This window comes from Squalius cephalus (genome assembly GCF_949319135.1).
Source record: "Squalius cephalus genome assembly, chromosome: 4".
In the NCBI taxonomy this organism is placed as follows: Eukaryota; Metazoa; Chordata; class Actinopteri; order Cypriniformes; family Leuciscidae; genus Squalius; species Squalius cephalus.
The window spans coordinates 26,480,945-26,500,112 of NC_137125.1; the positions used below are offsets into that span (position 1 = coordinate 26,480,945).

Consider the following 19,168-nt stretch of genomic DNA (forward strand, 5'->3'; position numbering starts at 1 on the left):
CTACAAAGTGCATTTTAACAGCAACATAAATAATAATAAAAAAACAAACACAAGAACATTCTGTAAAACAGTAAAGTGCATTTTTTGAACTATATAAATAAATAGATTGTACTTGAAGCACTTTGAAACACAAACAAACAAACACAATGAAGCCTCTTTCTCTCTCCTACAGATGGCACAGGAGAAGTGGCATCACACAGGTAAGTTATTTACACAGTTATTTACACAGTTCTCCTCTTTTCCAACTCCGCATCCACCACACTTTTAAAGTGTTCAAAGCTGCCGTACACCACACTGTCAAACCCAGAGGTGGTGGATTTCCTAGTGGATGGACAGTAGGAAAATATCTTCTGGGTGCTTCCAGCCACTTTGTCCTTGGAAGGCGTGTACCTTTTCCGCTGTCCACCACAATTAGGCACGTGGCAAGCCCCACATGGCCGCGAGGACTTGTTCGGCATGAATGCCTTGACTGTTGGTGCAGGAGGTACAAAGCTCTGGCTGCACGATGGCCCACGAAACAGGACGGAGGGAGCCTGTGGCTGTGTGGGGAGAACCAGCAGTATGGGTGCTGCCGACACAGGGGGTGGTCCATAGGTGGGCGCAGCAGGCTTTGGCTGGAGGTGGGTGGACGCAGCAGACCTTGGCAGAATGGGGGTGGGCGCAGCAGGCTTTGGCCAAGTGGAGGAGGACGACGCCGTGGGCTGAACGGGCTGGTTCACAGGAGGCACAGGCTCTGGCTCTTCAACAAATAATCTGGAAATATAAAATACACATGTAATGAGTATTGATATGACGTGGGTGCTATTTGCTTTCCACAGCCAACAGGTGAAACAAAGTGCTTATGACAACTTACCTCCGCTTCTCACCACGCCTTTTTCCAGCCTCGTGATGAACGTGCTGGTACTGGACCTGAGGCCGGTCTGGCGGTGGGAGGGATGTTGGCAGCGCAGGAGCTTCTGGGAACGGTGCGTCCGACAGCACTTTCAGGTGAGGCGTCACCTTCGGCAGTACCGTCGCCCCGTAGTTGGCCTTTTTCTCCTCCCTGGCAGCGAAGGTCGAGATGGACTTGGCGTTCAAGTTGGGCAGTGGAATGGCGAGACCGCTGAGGATGGGGTCGTCTCGGACTCGGTCTGCAATCCTCTTATACTGTCCCTTCAAAGAAGCCGTGACCTTGCTGGGGGAGGTGAGCTGATTGGCCGGCGCTCGGTTGTTCAGCATCTTGAGGAGGAGGTAGAGCAGGCGACTGTCCTCGGTCACCTGTGCCACCTGAGCGTACCTCATGCAGCCAAACTTGGTCTTCTGGGCTGCTCTGGTCTCAGGAGAGTCCGCCCCAAGGCACCGACCAAACAAGGTGTAGCCCCACCTGGACTCGTACCGCTTGACGAAGCGGGTGGCGGTCTTGTCGTGGTCGTGGAGAGAGCTGGCGGCGACGGCGATCTTCTGCCTGAGGTCAGCCGGCACTAGGTGGTGGTCGCTGTTGTTGGCCAGTTCTAGGAGGAGCAAGGCCAGTGCCTCCACTTCCTCTATACCTGGCAGATGCAGATGCAGATGTCGATGGCTCATCAGCAAGTCTTGCAGGGCAGGACTGTCCTCCTCTTCCGCCTGTTCTGCCTGGGTGAGGACGACGTGCTTCCCACAGACTCTGTCTATCGGGTCCTCCTCTGTATCAGAAGACATGCCGAGACCCTCGTCCGCCATCTCGTCGTCTCCCTGCTCAGCCGACTCCTCCTCCTCCTCCTCCTGCGACTGCTCTTCCTCAACTGCAAATATGTAATTGTACTAATCACAAACGTGTCTACACAACAATAGGGTTTTTTTTGCACCAGGTTTGTCATCATTGTTTAAGTGTGTGATCAAGTACAGTACCTCTCTGCACGTAGTAGTCCCTGGCAGTGAAGCTGGTGGACTGGCACATGGCGTACTCGACACCAAGGAGCTCCTCCTCGTTGGGGTGCTCGTACGCTTCGGGGACCGGCATCGGTGCAGCAAAGTTGGGCTCCAGGACGTGCTCCTTGCCGAAGAGAACCTCGGCCTGCTGGTTGACACGCTGGATCTGCCGCGCGTCCAAGCACGACGTCTGCCGGCCATGACCACCAGCGACACGGAGCGATGCCATGCGGTGGTTCCACTGCACGGCAAAGGACACCAAGTATACCTGAAACACATTTACATTTTGACTGTTATTGTGTACAATGTTTACAAGTGATGACTGGAGCTGTGAAATAAAATGTATCATTGAAACTATCATTGACACTTTTCTTTTTAAATTATACTGTATGATGTGCTATATGAACATTTATAAAACGGTTAGTTCCAATCCTTGATTCTGATTGGTCAATAGCTGTGCTTTTTTCACGATAAAACACGGCTATGACCGCTTCACCCAACGGTTCTATTTATCACTGCGCCCTTAGCAACACCCTTAGCAACCACAACTACAGAGCTACTGGAGGCCAAACTTAAAACAAAGAAAGCACTGGAGTGACATTCTTGCTGCAACAGAAAACACTGCTGACAGTGCTGAGCCCCAACTAAAAAGCCGCAGTGGAGCCGATTGAAATGAGACAAATATTTAATGCGTGCACAATAAACGGAGATGTTCAAATAAATTTAAATAAACAACAATAAAAAAGTATCTCTTGTTAGGCAGCATTTTAGCAACTAAATTAATAACATTAATAAAAAAGACCTAACTGTTACCTATCAAAATATGTGCCCTTGTGTTTTTATTTAGGCTATGTAAATATTTAGTTTAGTGCAGAGAGAAAATAACGGAATAAACAAAAAAATAAACGTTAGCTAAAATAACCTATGCCTATTTGTGTGAGGAAATTTCACAAATATTGTGTTGTAAAAAATAAAAAGAATGAGACAAAGTTTGAGAACGGTTTGTTGTTTTTATTTGAGCTTTCATGCATATTACAAATTGGAACGTTGTTGTTCACGGTCAGGGACTATTTTTTTTCTAGCGGAAGGAATGCTTTTATTGATTTAACTTCATGAAAGTTGCACGAATACTTTTTTTTTTTTTTTACTTTTATATTGTGTGGTAACCGTTTTATAAAAGCAATAAACCTATGCTCCACTTCGCTTCGCGTCGTGCCTAACAACGCCCTTCAGCTGTTACTTATTCACGATACAGCAGAGCCTCTCGTACCTTATTGCTTACGTGTCTGCAATAAAGCTTTATATATATATTATGTTTTAATCACTCACTTGGAATGGCATAATCCCACATCGCTGTGAAGGGACGGCGTTGACCAGGTGGGCGTGCAACCCCTCCAGAGAGTTGCTGCCTCGCCGGCACTTGTGCTTGTTCAGTCGGACGCCGTTCATCACCACCACCTTCACAGACACATACAGCGGTATGCCAGGGGGATCCTGTAACACACAACATATTGCAAGGTCCTTATTTATTCTGGTGTCCTTTTGAAATGTTGCCATATACAAGTTTGAATGGTTTTGACACACGATGACCGCAAATACATTACAGGGCACCTATTATGCCCCTTTTTAGAAGATGTAATATTGGTCTTGGGTGTCCCCAGAATGCATTTGTGAAGTTTCAGCACAAAATACCCCACAGTTAATTTATTATAACCATTTGAAAATGTCATTTTTGGGGCCTGTTTTAAAAAGAGCTGTTTTGTGTGTACCACTTTAAATGTAAATGAGCTGCATATCCCCGCCCTGCTGCTGGACCTAGATGATGAAGACAGAGAGTCCGGCCGGCACAGAATAAACACGAATGAGAATGGACTAAACGTCTCGGAATGGTTATTTGATACATTTATGTACTTACAAAGTTTTAATCGCGTCCCCTTTGCCATTATGGATGTGCAACACACACACACACACACACACACGAACTGTGATAACGTTCGCGCAATTTTTTTAAACTACACACACACACACTACTGTGATAACGTTTGTACAAAAGATTTATTTATTTATTTCTTAAGGGGAGGGAGATAGACGTTTATATAGCCTACTGTCTATGGAGATAGAGCAGACCTTAATTTATTTACATTTGTAAATGCTGCAAAAAAATGCCTACGTGACATAAAACTGTCTGACGTTGTTTGTTGAGACATCCTATGACGACGACAATAAATAGCTTTAGACGCATTTGTTGTTGAACTGGCTGACATCGATTGAAATGACTATTTGCTCAAAAATCATAAAAATACACTTACTTTTTCTGGAGGTGACGTTGGATCGCGAACTGTAGGCAACGATCCACACTTGAGGATTAACTTTGACCCTCGTTCACTAAACAGTCAGTCAGAAAATTAATCTCGTATTTAGGAAGTTTAAGTGGTGCCTTTTCTTCATAAATAAAATCCATCCGCTGCGTTTTCGGTGGCTCTGATGTCAGTGAAGAGTATGTCCATTCTTACATCCCACAACAGAACACCTACACTTCTTAGGAGACATTACCGGCTGTCGTTGAAACAATGGCGATGGTGTGCAGAACAGATCACCGAGGGCGGGGTCTATGCCAAAACCAGATGTCAATCAAATCACGTCGGTGGGGCTTAGCTCATTTCTACGTCACAATGAGGGAAATCTAGAACAGGGTGTTCTGAGACAGTGCTTATGATTTATTGAGATAGTAAAAAAACTACTGGGTGGATTTTTATCATTCTAGGGTGGTTTTGCTCACACACTGCCAACACACATTTATGTTCAAACACCATGTAAAAGTGAATTTTGCATAATAGGTGCCCTTTAACCCACCTGCATGCAACTGAGGTGCTTGCTCGCAACTGCCCAGTGAGCGTCGACTGCCTCTGGCGACTTGAACAGGTGAATGCCATCGATGTCAAGGCCGGCTGGTCCCCGGAACTCAGCAAGGATGGACTCTATCACCAAAGCAGTCTCCTGTAACACATAGGATATATTCTCAGCATCGAGTGTTTAATGGATCTGGATCAGTTGAATACATATGTGAATATGAAAGCCACACTTACCACAACCCCACGGGTAATACGCCTTACGTACGACCTGATCTGATGAGGCTTGAGGAAGGCCATCATCTCCTCATCAGAGTACCTGCCGTAGAGCTCTGGGTTACCGTTCCTGACCGCCTGGACCAGGAGCATCATGTCCGCCTTGTTGTAGGCGAGCACGGCACCCGCCATGGCACTCATGAAAGCCCCGTACTTGGCGTGGCTCTGCTTGATCACGACTGCGTCCCAGCGGTGCAGCCAGTGGCGGATGTCCAGCCTGATGACGGTACCCCTCTTCACCCAGTCACCAAACAGATTCTCCAAGAACGACGAACCGCTGTCACTGAAAATTATATCATGACATTTTGTGTAGGTGTGTTACATGTTGGATTATCCATTTCATCATAGGTTTCAACTGCTATTGAACTCACCGACAGCAGTTGTTGTCCGCGTACACCACCTTCGGAGCAGGAGCGTTGGCACGGCGAAAGCGGGCGACCAGACCTCTGGCCATGCGTGCATAGCACCCCTCGGACTCGGATGCCACCACCACTGTGGTCAAGAACTGACCCCACTCATTCAGCACGCTGGTGACGTACTGCATGGTGCCCTGGCCGTCGCCGTAGATCTTCTTGAGAATCTATAAAAACAAAGTAGAACATTCATTGCGTGGTGTTTATCAACAGTCAGTCTGTTCCATATGATCACAAGTGCTTTATGCTGTACATACCTTCCTCGTGCCGTCGATGCACAAGATTTCCCCAGTCGTACTGAGGATTTGGTCCCTGTACACGGGCATCTTCTCCATTTCCAGGATCAGTTGCGCACGCCTCAGGACCCGAGCAGACGGAAGGGGAGACGGGGCGATGGGAGGGGTGTAAGTGCCGGCTGCTCTGGCAAACGACAGGATGCCTCGCTGAGACGAAGACGATCCAGCCACCGACGTGTGGGCATCGTACAGGAGAGTCTGGTACAGGTCCCGACGCTCCACGTACCACTCGTCGTGGCCCTGCTGCAACAGCCTCTGCACCTTGCTCATTGAGACAGCGTTGAGTCGGTCGCTCATCAGGGTGACCACACTCCTGTCCACAGCACGCTTGCCGCAGATTATGGCAGGGAACATGCTTCTGACGGCCGGGGCGAGGTTCATCAGAATTTTCGGACTGTACGCCAGCCAGGTGTACTGCTGCTGGGCACGGTGGGCGCCGTCCTCCTCCTCGTCGTAGTCGTCGCTGTCGTCCGCGTGCGCCTGGCTCGGCTCCTCCCTCAGCTTGAGACAGTGTTTGCACATTAACCTCTCGGTCAGCAGGGTGTAATAGAAGTTCATGCCGCACACTTGCCTGGCGTAGCTGCCGTACCCTTTCTTCTCCAGGTAGTACTCTGGCGGTGCGGGGCAGTTGGTGTTGGGGCAGCGGATCAGTGCCTTCATCACGCCGACCGGGCGCCAGAAGAAGGCAGGGGTGGTGAAGAAGGAGAGCATGTTGGGCACAGCTCCCTTGACGGCCATAGGAGGTGGGGGCGGGTGGAACTCCATCTTCTCCTTAAAGAGCTTCCTCTCGGCCATCTCTCCCCTGATATTCTTGTACTTGGACGCCCTCTCGAACAGCCCGTAGGTCTCGTTGGTCTTCAGCCACTTGATGTTCGCGGGGGCTATACCAAGGGCTTGGGCGGATTCAGGCGGCTGCTCCCAGAACTTCTGCCAGCCCTCCAGCACGACGCCACCGGGTTCCGAGGTCTCTCGGAGGGACGAGGGTCCGGGCCTGTTGTCCTGGCACACAGAGCTGGCGAGGTCTCCCCAGGTGGTCAGCTGCGTGCTGACCGATGCCTCGGACATGTCCAGGACACTCTCTGAAGAGGACAACACCACAAAAATGTATCAACTGCCTTGCTCGATACATACTGATGAATTTCACGTGGCACAAACACAAGTCCTAGCAGCTCCACAGCATACTACAAAGTAATTTCATGTTCATTTCAGCATAATACTACTATACCTGCAGCAGCCAACAGCTCGGCATCGCTGGCGTAGTTGGGTTCCTGCTGAGAGAGGTCGGGGATGGTCGGAGGAGCCCGGTCTTTCTTCGATTGTACTTTCTGCAGAAAATAAAACACAACCATAAAATAATCTCATAAAATAATACTTTTACTAATACTGGTTACTGCTTAACATCAATTACTCAAGTCTAAAAGGTAACTGAGTTTATCTTACCTTCAACCTCCTGTCAAGGTGCCATGTGACAGGAGGGAACTCTCTGGCGTACTCGAGCAGTCGCTCCTTCTGCCACTTCAGCAGCTCGTTCTGCTCTCCCTGCTGGCAGTACTGGAACAGCAACCACACCAGCCAGCCGACATCGTTTTCTAGAAGCCACCTGAAGGTCTGACCGGCGTACTTCCCAAACACGATGACCAGCTGACCTTTCCACAGTTCACCCCCGGACCTCTTGGCAGCCGCCTCTGCTGTCTTGGGATCCAGCCATGTAGGGTCAACAACGGTGCTGGGGGCCTCTGCCACAGACTTTGCTGCCTCTGTACACTGCAGCCTGGCCTCTCCTTGCTGGTACAAAACGATGTTGGGGTACTGGTGTTGCTGTTGATGGCTGACCAGCAATGATTTGGTGGTCAAGCTCTTCCTGCAGACATCACAGTCAAAGGTCTCCCTGGCGACGGCATGGATCTTCAGATGCCTCGTCAGGTTGGACTTTTCAGTGAAAGTCTTGTCGCACACACCGCACCGATGTCTAGGCTTCTCCATGTTTCATCTGGTACAGTAAAACATGAATAAATGATTAAAACTAAAAGCAGATGAGGGCTTAAAGGAATAGTTCACTTTAAAATGAAATTTCTGTCATCATATACTCACCCTCATGTTGTTTCAAACCTGTATGAATTTCTTTCTTCTGCTGAACAGAAAGGAAGATATTTAGAAGAATGCCGGTAACCGAACAGTTGATGGACACCATTGACTTCCATAGTATGGAAAAAATATATACTATGGAAGTCAATGGGACCCAGAAACTGTCTGGCTACTGACATTCTTCTAAATATCTTCCTTTCTGTTCAGCAGAAGAAAGAAATTCATACAGGTTTGAAACAACATGAGGGTGAGTATATGATGACAGAAATTTCATTTTAAAGTGAACTATTCCTTTAAATACATTTTTAGAGACCCTGCAGCCCTTGTAAATGTAGTAACCAAAAACAGCCCATTCATTCATCACTTTGGTTTTAGCATGCAAATCGCGGTTGACATGTTTACACTTCTAAAGCATATTTACACATCGAATTTCAACTCCACACTGTTGTAACACCATCTCTATGGTCTTAAGAAGTGAGCTAGAGTGTCTGATCACGTTTTTGAAGTATTTCCAGGGATTGTCAGGTCATTACAGCGGCGATTGGTAACTCATTCATTCAGTATTCGCTGAGTTTGTGAAGAAAATCCATCAAAACACGCCGGCTCGTCCACACAGTAGTAGCACATTCTTCAAGGTCTCAACATGTAAAATCAATAGTCTGGTCGCATTTTAAACGCATTTCAGAGAGATCAAACCTAGCTATTTTAATGTAAACAAGCGGTGCTAGCTTAGCCAATTGGTGGCAGAAATTAGTGTCAGTAACGTTACGGCGCTAACGAGATATTATCATGTAAAACCTTGAATATCAGGCAAATTATCCAAAAATATATCGAGTTTCATTCATTACTTAACACATAATTATACCAAACGTACCTGAGAGTAAAAAAACAGTCCAATCGGTCATCAATAACGCCGACCACAATAAATTAGTTAAAGGCCGCCAGTATTTTTATAAAACAGCTCACACAGCTAAATGACGTTTTCCGATCCTCGCTCAATGATTGGTCTGTTGAGCGCTGAGCTCTGCTTAGCATTGCTCAACCATTGGCTGATCGCTGCTCAGCTCTGCTCAACCATTGGCTGATCGCTGCTCAGCTCTGCTCAACCATTGGACGGCTGACGATCGCTTAGGTACTTGGAGGGGAATTTGCTTGGGAATACCAGGTGCTGTAAGCTTTTTACTTTACTTCACTAATGTTCTAACCTTTTAAATAGCCCGTTTTTGGCAGCAGATTTTGCTTACGGCCATACCACTTTGAGAACACCCGATCTCGTCTGATCTCGGAAGCTAAGCAGAGTCGGGCCTGGTTAGTACTTGGATGGGAGACCGCCTGGGAATACCAGGTGCTGTAAGCTTTTTACTTTACTTCACTAATGTTCTAATCTTTTAAATAGCCCGTTTTTGGCAGCAGATTTCGCTTATGGCCATACCACTTTGAGAACGCCCGATCTCGTCTGATCTCGGAAACTAAGCAGAGTCGGGCCTGGTTAGTACTTGGATGGGAGACCGCCTGGGAATACCAGGTGCTGTAAGCTTTTTACTTTACTTCACTAATGTTCTAACCTTTTAAATAGCCCGTTTTTGGCAGCAGATTTCGCTTGCGGCCATACCACTTTGAGAACGCCCGATCTCGTCTGATCTCGGAAGCTAAGCAGAGTCGGGCCTGGTTAGTACTTGGATGGGAGACCGCCTGGGAATACTAGGTGCTGTAAGCATTTTTGGTTTAAAAAAAAAAAAAGAGTCTAAGAGTTTGTTCAAAAATCCTGAAATATTGTCTGAGTTTCTTCCAAAAGCCCAGTCTTGGCAGCAGAGTTTCTTCAGAAAGTGAAGAATTTCACTTTTTTTAATTTCTTCAAAAAGCCCGTTTTTGGCAGCAGATTTCGCTTACGGCCATACCACTTTGAGAACGCCCTAGTGGTTACAGGAAGTGTGTACAGCAAGAGAAGCAAGGAGGAAAAAGGAGAGTGTTTGTTTGGAGTGAAGGAATATATCTTTTTTATTTTGTTTGAAAGAATTTTGACAAAGGAGTGTTTGCATTTTGGGGTTATTTAATCCTCAAACAGCGTTTGCTGTTTGGGGATAGATACCTCGAGCAGCAAAGAAGGAGAAATGGCTGGACAACAAGAGATGGGAAGAGGTCGAAACATGCGGGAAGTGAGAGGTGACGAACGCAGCTACGGTAAAGAGCTGACGGTGTTGGTGGAGATGGAAGGGGAGGACAGAATCACAATGATGGAATTATTGAAGAGCGTGAAAGAAGAATGTGGAGGAGTGATTGGATGCAGATACAAAACTCCAAAAGAATATGAGCTTACAATGGAGGACGGGAAAGCAAAAGAGAAAATTCTGGATGGTCTGAAGATCAGGAATAGTCGTGTGATGAAGGAAGTGGATTGCATGGAGGTGGTCGTTTCTTTCCTAGGACTGCCCATGTATATTCAAGATGAAGAAATCCTGAACAAACTGAAGGACTGGGGAGTAACAGCGGCGTCGAAAATAAAAAGGAGAATGTGGCCGGGAACGGACATTGCTGATGGGACAAGGTTTTTAAAAGTTAAATTCAACAACATTGTAAAATCATTGCCCTACTCGACGAAATTTGAAATGCTTGGTGGGACGGAGCACTTCAGGGTGATACATGATCGTCAAGTGAAGGTTTGTCGCCTGTGTATACAACCTGGGCATGTTGTGAGAGACTGCCCGAGCTTTAAATGTTTTAGATGTGACAAACATGGACACTATGCAAGAGAGTGCAAAGAGGAGAATTGTGACATGTGTGGAATGCGGCCAGGACTATGTGTGTGTGAAACGCTGGTAGCAGCAGAAGACGGGAGCACCGGGGAGATATTGTCAGATCTGTACGAGGTGGTGGAGAGCGGAGAAGAGGGGATCGCAGAAGGAGAGGCGAGTATAAGCACCTGGGGAAAGGAAAAAGGAGAGGAAAAAAGAGAGGACATTGAGAGTGAGAGCAGCCAAGAGGATGCGGGCTCAAGGCAACGGATGAGAGAGAGAAAGAAGAAAGAGAGTACACCAGGCAAAGAGATGGGTCCAAGAGACCTGGAAAGTGAAGATGGGGACGGGAAGGAGCCAAAAGCCAGGGAGGCAAACATTGGGAGGAGAAAAGTATGAAGAAGGACGAAGGGGGAGGAAAGGAGAAGGAAATACCAGAGAATCCTGTGACAAATGTGGAGGAAGACATGGACACGAGTGAGGGGAAAAGTGTGCAGAGGAAAAGAAAGAAGAAAAGAGCGGAGGAGCATAAGGAGGAAAGTAAGGGCTTGACTTAATCTGAATGAGTATAAATCTTTTTAAAAATGTGATAATCCTTATGTGGGGTGTTATGAACATTGCGTGTCTAAACATTAATGGGCTAAGAGACCTAAACAAATTTGAGAGTGTGAAAAGACTGTCAAAAGCCGAAGTGTTATGTCTACAAGAGACACACTGGACAGCAGACATAATGGGTGATATAAAAAAGAGATGGGAGGGGGACATTTTTGTGAGTCACGGAAATGTAAAAGCCTGTGGGGTGGCGATTTTGATAAGAAAAGATAAAGTACAAATTGTGAAACAGATCTATAAAGACAGAAGTGGGAGATTGTTAGTACTTGAATTTATGTTTTGCAATGAACCGTTTAGACTCATAAACATTTATGCACCAAATATAGAGGTTGACAGAAAAGAAGTCTTCAATGAAATGAAGAAAATATGTAAGGGGAGGTGCATAGTGGTGGGGGATTTTAATGTGTGGTGCACGAGATTGGATGCTTCATGTAGTGCCAATTTTAAATCTGATGGGTCAAGAAAGATTTTAACAGAGTGGATGCGGAATGAAGATTTTGTTGATGTGTGGAGGAAAGAGAATCCACATAAGAGAGAATTCTCGAGAAGACAAATGGTGATGGGTAGCCTTAAACAGAGTCGTATAGATTTATGTTTAACGAAAAGGGAAATGTTGAAATATGTCAGAAATGTAAAATATAAGTTTGTTGATGTTAGTGATCATGCAGTGATGACAATCAAGGTGGGTGTAACTAGAGAGGAGAGGGGAGGGGGAGTGTGGTGTTTAAATGCTAATTTGTTAAATGAAGAACCATACAAGAAAAGTATTTTAAAATGTATAAATTATGAAATGCAGAATCCTCTATTTGAGGAAAATATATGTGAATGGTGGGAGGGAATGAAAGGGAAAATAAAATAAAAAGAAGCATTAGGTATTCAAAACAAAGGAATTTTATGAGGAGTAAAGCAGAAGCGCTGGAAAATGCTTTAAAAGAAGAAGCGGAAAAAATAGACAATAATCCTGAGCATGGTGAAGAGTGCTTTGTGAGGCTAAAAACGGAATTAGAGGAGTATGAAAAAGAAAAAAGCAAGAGAGCAATTATAAGGAGCAGAGCTCAGTATGCTTTAGAAGGAGAAAGAAGCACAAAATTTTTACTCAATCTAGAAAATAAAAAGCAGAGGAGAAAGCATATTGTAGAGTTGGAAAATGGGAAAGGTGAAAAAATAAATGACTTTAGTGGGATAATAGAAGAAGTGGAGAATTTTTATAAGGAATTATTCAAGAAAGAGGGTGTAAAACAAGAGTGTGTGGATGAAGTATTGGGTACTGTGAATGTGAAGCTAGATGAGGATGAGAAGAACATGTGTGAAAGAGATATAGATATTGAAGAAATAAAGAGTGCAATAAATCAGACAAAAAAGAATAAAAGCCCGGGTTCGGATGGTTTAACACATGAGTTCTACAAGACCTTCATAGGGACCTTAGCGCCAATACTGCTAAAGGTATTAAAAGTATGGAGGAGAGAAGGGAGGTGCCAGAGTCAATGGGGTTAGGAGTGATCACGATTCTGTACAAAAATAAAGGCAGCCCGCTTAGTTTGGGAAATTACAGACCGTTAAGTCTTTTAAATACAGATTATAAGATTTTAACAAAGGTTTTAACCAATAGAATAAAAGAAGTAGTGGGGAATATAATATCACAAAATCAAGCATACAGTATACCGGGAAGGGACATCACAGACACAATTTGTACAATAAGAGATGTAGTAGATAGTTTGGATAAGGATGGGGAAGGGGGGATAGTGTTATGTATAGATTTAAACAAAGCGTTTGATAGGGTAGAACACAGTTTTATTGAACAAACGATGAGAAGATTTGGATTTGGGGAGAGGATTTTAAGGTGGATAAGTCTTTTATATAATAATGCAAAAAGTTGTGTAAAGGTAAATGGTGTTTTAACAGATCCCTTTCCTTTGGAAAGGTCAGTAAGGCAGGGATGCCCCTTATCTGCTTTGCTGTATTCAATAACAGCTGAACCTCTGGCAACATTAATAAAAAAAGATAAGGAGATAAGAGGAATTCCAATTCCATATGGAAGGACGAGTTTAATACACCAGTATGCAGACGACACAACATTTACAGTTAGAGATATTGAGAGTATAAATAAAATAATGAAACACATGGAAACTTATGGGAAAGCATCAGGGGCAATAATAAACATTGACAAATCAGAAATAATGAGTATTGGAGGAGTAGATATAGGTAGGTGTGATATTCCTTTTAAAGTTACAAGTGATCATATGAGAATTTTAGGAGTGAATATAGGTGTTAATGCAAAGGAAGCTAGGGATGCTACGTGGACTGGAATTTTAAATAAAATGAAACAAGTACTACAATTTTGGAGGTTAAGAGATTTAAGATTGAGAGGTAAGATAGTAGTTGCAAATTCTTTAGTAATTTCCAAATGTAACTATGTGATTGGCGCAGTTGATTTACCAGACTGGGTACTGAATGAGATGAAGGAGGTGGTGAATAATTTTTTGTGGGGAGGAAAAGGTTCTGTGCACTGCGCATGCGTCGCGACTGAGTGCGTTGTTGTGTTTGGAGCTCCGTCGAATTAATTCAGAAACCTTGTTTTTCTTCTTTACACTCTTTTACAAACGAACTTTTTCATTTTTTATAGCGTGTGAACATATCTGGAATACTATTCTCCTTAAAAAACAATCGGATTGCTCTGATATCGCTACATATATCCAACCTTTCGAACTTCCGCTACTAGCCTTAGCCCGCTAGCATTACACACGTGGTCGCGCCTATCGATCGACTTATTTACACCCGTATCACTGAAAGCTATAATTCGCCATTATAGCACATCTGCTATAATGGCGAATATAACGGATGTGTGTCTAACGTTACCTTTGAGTGCAGGTGAGGACACCTTCGAGCTGCATTCTGTGCAGTTAGAGCTGGAATCCGTGGAGAAGCAGATCCGCGACCTACTAGAGAGACAGGCCGAGCTACGAGATCGACGTTTCGCGCTTGAAACATCACGCGCCGATGCTCACAGGTCAGTGGTTAGTAACCTTTCGACTCCGACCTCGTCTACTCCATGTGTTTCTCTGCCCAGGATGCGATCATCCCTGGTTTCATTCACTCCGGCACCGACACAACAACATGGACCCTGGGTGATTCCACAGCGGAAGACGCGGGCCAGGACCAGAGCTAGGACCTCTCCGCCCCTCCCGGCCTTCGAGATCTCCACCCGGAACCGCTTCTCCCCTCTACGCGAGACGGAATGCGACGCTGTGATCATCGGCAGTTCCATCGTCCGGCATGTCCGTGCTACCATAGGTAAAGGTAAGGTTCGCACTCACTGCTTTCCTGGTGCTCGTGTTCTCGATGTCGCTGCACAGGTTCCCGGGATTCTGAACGGTGACGAGCCCGTCGGAGCTGTCGTGCTGCACGCGGGAACGAACGACATCAGGCTACGGCAGTCGGAGGTTCTGAAGAAGGACTACAGGAGCCTGATCGAGACGGTACGCAGCACATCGCCTGAAACAACGATCATCGTGTCTGGACCGCTTCCCACCTACCGACTAGGACACGAAAGGTTCAGTAGATTATTTGCTCTAAATGAATGGTTAATGTCATGGTGTAATGAACAGAGACTGCTCTTTGTAAATAATTGGAATCTTTTCTGGGAGCGACCTAGGCTCTTCCGTGCTGATGGCCTTCACCCCAGCAGAATCGGAGCGGCTCTTCTGTCGGACAACATCTCCAAGACGCTACACACCATATGACTAGTAAGTCAAAGTCCAAATCACACTCTTTGCTGTCCAAACTTAATTGATATAAGTACCAATGTAGAACATTATATTGAAACTGTGTCTATTCCTCGTTTAGTGAGATCAAATAATAAATCTACTGCAGGATCTAAGAAAAATCTAATTGTGATTAAACCAGAAAATCTCAATATTAGTGAACAAAAACAATTTATAAAGCTAGGTCTTTTAAACATCAGATCGCTTACACCTAAGGCGGTTATTGTAAATGAAATGGTCACAGATAATAGTTTCGATGTACTTTGCCTTACTGAAACCTGGCTTAAACCAAATGATTATTTCAGTCTTAATGAGTCTACTCCTCCTGGATACTGTTACAAGCATGAGCCCCGTCTGATTGGTCGTGGCGGTGGTGTTGCTATAATCTATAAAGATATTCTTACTGTTACTCAGAAAACAGGTCACAGGTTTAATTCGTTTGAAGTACTTGTGCTAAATGTTACTCTCTTAGATGTAAGAAAGAAATCCATATTATCTCTAGCCTTGGCTACTGTATATAGACCGCCAGGGCCTTACGCTGATTTCCTAAAAGAGTTTGCAGACTTTCTCTCAGATCTTTTGGTCAATGTCGATAAAGCATTAATTGTTGGAGATTTTAACATACACGTAGATAATTCAAATGATGCTTTAGGGGCTGCGTTTACAGATTTATTAAACTCCTTTGGGGTCAAGCAAAACGTAACTGGTCCCACTCATCGTCTTAATCATACGCTAGATTTAATTATATCACATGGAGCCGATCCAACCGATATAGATATTATACCGCAAAGTGATGAAGTCACTGACCATTACATGGTCACTTGCATACTACGTACCGCTGAAATTTGTCATGTTGCGCCGCGTTATCGACCAGGCAGAACAATCCTTCCAACAACAATAGATCATTTCTCAAATAGCTTACCTGATCTATCTCAGCTGCTCAGTGAACCCAAACAAACAGATGAACTAGAGGAAATGACTAGCACTATGAGCACCATTTTCTCTAGTACATTAGACATCGTTGCACCAATTAGATTAAAAAAGGTTAGAGAGAAAACTAAAGCACCATGGTACAACAGTGTTACGCATGTTCTAAAGAGAGAAACTCGTAATTTAGAGCGTAAATGGAAACAAACTAATCTAGAGGTCTTTAGAATCGCATGGAAAGACAGTATGTCACGTTATAAAAAGGCCCTAAAAGCAGCCAGGGCTGAGCATCTCCGCAAACTAATAGAAAACAACCAAAATAATCCTAGGTTTTTATTTAACACAGTCGCTAGACTAACAAATAAACAGACGTTACCGGAGCAAAATATTCCGTTACAGTGTAGTAGTAATGATTTTATGAATTTCTTCACTGAGAAAATAGAAAGCATCAGAAACACAATTGTAAATGTACAATCTTTAATGGTGTCTTATGATTCAGCCTCAATTATCACCCCGCAAGAACAATTACAGCGCTTTGCAACTATAGGACAGGAAGAGTTAAATAAACTTATCATTGCATCTAAACCAACAACGTGTTTATTAGATCCAATACCAACTAAACTACTGAAACAAGTGTTACCTGTAGTGGAAGAGCCTCTTCTCAAAATTATTAACTCGTCTTTATCCTTAGGTCATGTTCCAAGAATATTCAAGTTGGCAGTTATAAAACCTCTTATTAAGAAACCACAATTAGATCATAATAACCTAGCAAATTACAGACCCATTTCAAATCTTCCTTTTATGTCTAAAATACTAGAAAAAGTTGTGTCCGCTCAACTGTGCTCTTTCTTGCAAGAAAATGACATCTATGAAAAGTTTCAGTCTGGGTTCAGGCCGCACCATAGCACAGAAACTGCGCTCGTTAAAATCACAAATGATTTACTTTTAGCTTCTGACCAAGGCTGTATCTCAATACTAGTTTTACTTGATCTTAGTGCTGCGTTCGATACTATAGATCACACAATACTCTTAGACCGACTACAAAACTACACTGGTGTTCAGGGACAGGCATTAAGCTGGTTCAGATCATACTTATCAGACCGTTACCATTTTGTCTGCGTAAATGGGGAAAAATCGAAGATAACGTCAGTAAACTACGGTGTACCGCAAGGATCTGTGTTAGGCCCTCTGCTATTCTCAATATATATGCTGCCACTTGGTAATATTATAAGAAAACATGGAATTAATTTCCACTGTTATGCTGATGACACTCAATTATATATTTCATCACGACCAGATGAAAACGCTAAATTATCCAAATTGACAGAGTGTGTTAAAGATATAAAATACTGGATGACATGTAATTTTCTGCTATTAAATTCAGATAAAACGGAGGTATTACTTATTAGTCCAAAAAACTGCCCACAAAACCTCTTACAATACAACTTTAATTTAGAAGGGTGTCCTGTTACTTTATCCTCTACAGTAAAAGACCTGGGTGTTATATTAGACCGCAACTTGTCTTTTGAAAATCATATTTCATATGTTACAAGAACAGCCTTTTTCCACCTTAGAAACATTGCTAAGCTACGTAACATGCTATCTGTTTCTGATGCAGAAAAGTTAGTTCATGCATTCATGACCTCGAGACTAGATTACTGTAATGCTCTATTAGCTGGTTGTCCTGCATCCTCAATAAACAAGCTACAGTTAGTCCAAAATGCAGCCGCTAGAGTTCTTACTAGATCAAGAAAATACGATCATATAACACCAATTCTGTCGTCTCTACATTGGTTACCTATAAAGTTCCGTATCAATTACAAAGTATTGCTACTGACCTATAAAGCCCTAAATGGTTTAGCTCCCGTGTATTTAACGGAACTTCTATCGCCCTACAATCCATCGCGCTCTTTAAGATCACTAAATTCGAGGCTTCTGGTCATTCCTAGGATATCTAAGTCCACTAAAGGAGGGAGAGCGTTTTCACATTTAGCTCCTAAACTCTGGAATGGCCTTCCTGATATTGTTCGAGGCTCAGACTCGCTGTCCCAGTTTAAAACTAGATTAAAGACGCATCTCTTCAGCCAAGCATTCACATAATACTTACATTTTATACTACAGTTGAATCAGATTGAATGCATTAATATTGCGAACAGCAGCTACGCTAATTATTTCCCATATGCTTTTCTGTTGTTATCTCGGGACGCTAGTCCCGAGGTAAATACAGATCGTCAGCTCCAGTTTGTATCCAGCCTCTCATGGAAACTACAGATTCTCCAACACCCGTGCAGAGACGACTCGGCGCCTGTGAAGAGACGACTCGACGCTGGCGATGTTTATGCCCTAAATCAATACATGATTAACTAACTGTATTTCTCAATGTACATTTCTGAAATGCACTTTCTGTAAAGCTGCTTTGAAACAATATGTATTGTGAAAAGCGCTATACAAATAAATTTGAATTGAATTGAATTGAATTGAAAAGGGGTAAAAATATCAACAAAAACATTAATAGCGGATTATACGGCGGGAGGCTTGAAGCTGATTGATAAGAGTGAAAATGATAAGGAAGTATTTGTATGATAAAGTAGATTGTGGATGGAAGGGATTCTTGAGAGATTTTTTAGACAAAAGTGGTAGATGTGGAGAGGAAGGGGTGTTTCTAGCATTAAAGAAGCCAATGGTTGAAAAGATACCACTATTTTACCAAGAAGTTTTTAGTGCATGGGCTGAGTTTTTGGTGAATATAGGATATGAGTGCGAAAATATTAATCAAATACACAACCAGCCGATATTTTTGAATCCCAAGATAAGGATGAAAGGGAAAATGTTTTATAACAGACTGTATATGAAAGACAAGTCAAGGATATAGTATATGAATATGTAAGGGGTTTTCTACCAAATAGGGCTATTTATGATTGTGTTGTGGGATGGGATGAGGATATTGAAAAAGCAAAAGTTGACTGTGTATGTGAAAACATCAAAGCAAGTCTGCCCAGGAGTTGGGTAGAAAGGATAGAGAAAGAGGTGATGAAAGTTGGAAATTGGGGAATTCCAGACATGTATATTGTGAAAAATTATGAGAGAAAACATTTGGCTGTGGTAACCATGAAAGAGATATACAAGGAAAAGGAAATCAAATTGCCTGCATCAGAAAGTGTATGGCCAAAAGTGTTTCCAGATCTTAATGTGAAGGCAATATGGAAGAACCTAAGTGTGAAGTATAATGGGCTGGATTGTGAGAATTTAGATTTTAAACTGAGACATAATAGGATATACACAAAGGTGGTGATTCATCAAATTAATAGAAATGTGAACAGAGAATGTGAT

At 43.6% G+C, this 19,168-nt stretch overlaps 2 protein-coding genes across 2 annotated transcripts in view; one reads left to right on the forward strand and one right to left on the reverse strand.

Annotated features, from left to right (window-relative positions):
* Positions 1-18,166, forward strand: part of LOC307157472 (uncharacterized protein) — a 101,388-nt gene extending 83,222 nt beyond the window's left edge. Inside the window, exons 2-3 of the mRNA XM_079869385.1 lie at positions 14,218-14,893; positions 18,066-18,166. Of these exons, the coding sequence (XP_079725511.1) occupies positions 14,219-14,890 (672 nt within the window). The 5' untranslated portion in view covers position 14,218 and the 3' untranslated portion in view covers positions 14,891-14,893; positions 18,066-18,166. The remainder of the gene's footprint in view (positions 1-14,217; positions 14,894-18,065) is intronic.
* Positions 222-6,786, reverse strand: LOC307157004 (uncharacterized protein; the record flags this gene model as incomplete). The annotated part of the gene is made up of 8 exons (XM_079868732.1): positions 222-753; positions 854-1,760; positions 1,867-2,155; positions 3,217-3,381; positions 4,741-4,884; positions 4,974-5,295; positions 5,384-5,592; positions 5,683-6,786. 8 exons carry the CDS (start codon positions 6,784-6,786, stop codon positions 222-224), a joined length of 3,672 nt encoding a protein of 1,223 aa, XP_079724858.1.
* Positions 18,167-19,168: the final 1,002 nt, after the last annotated feature.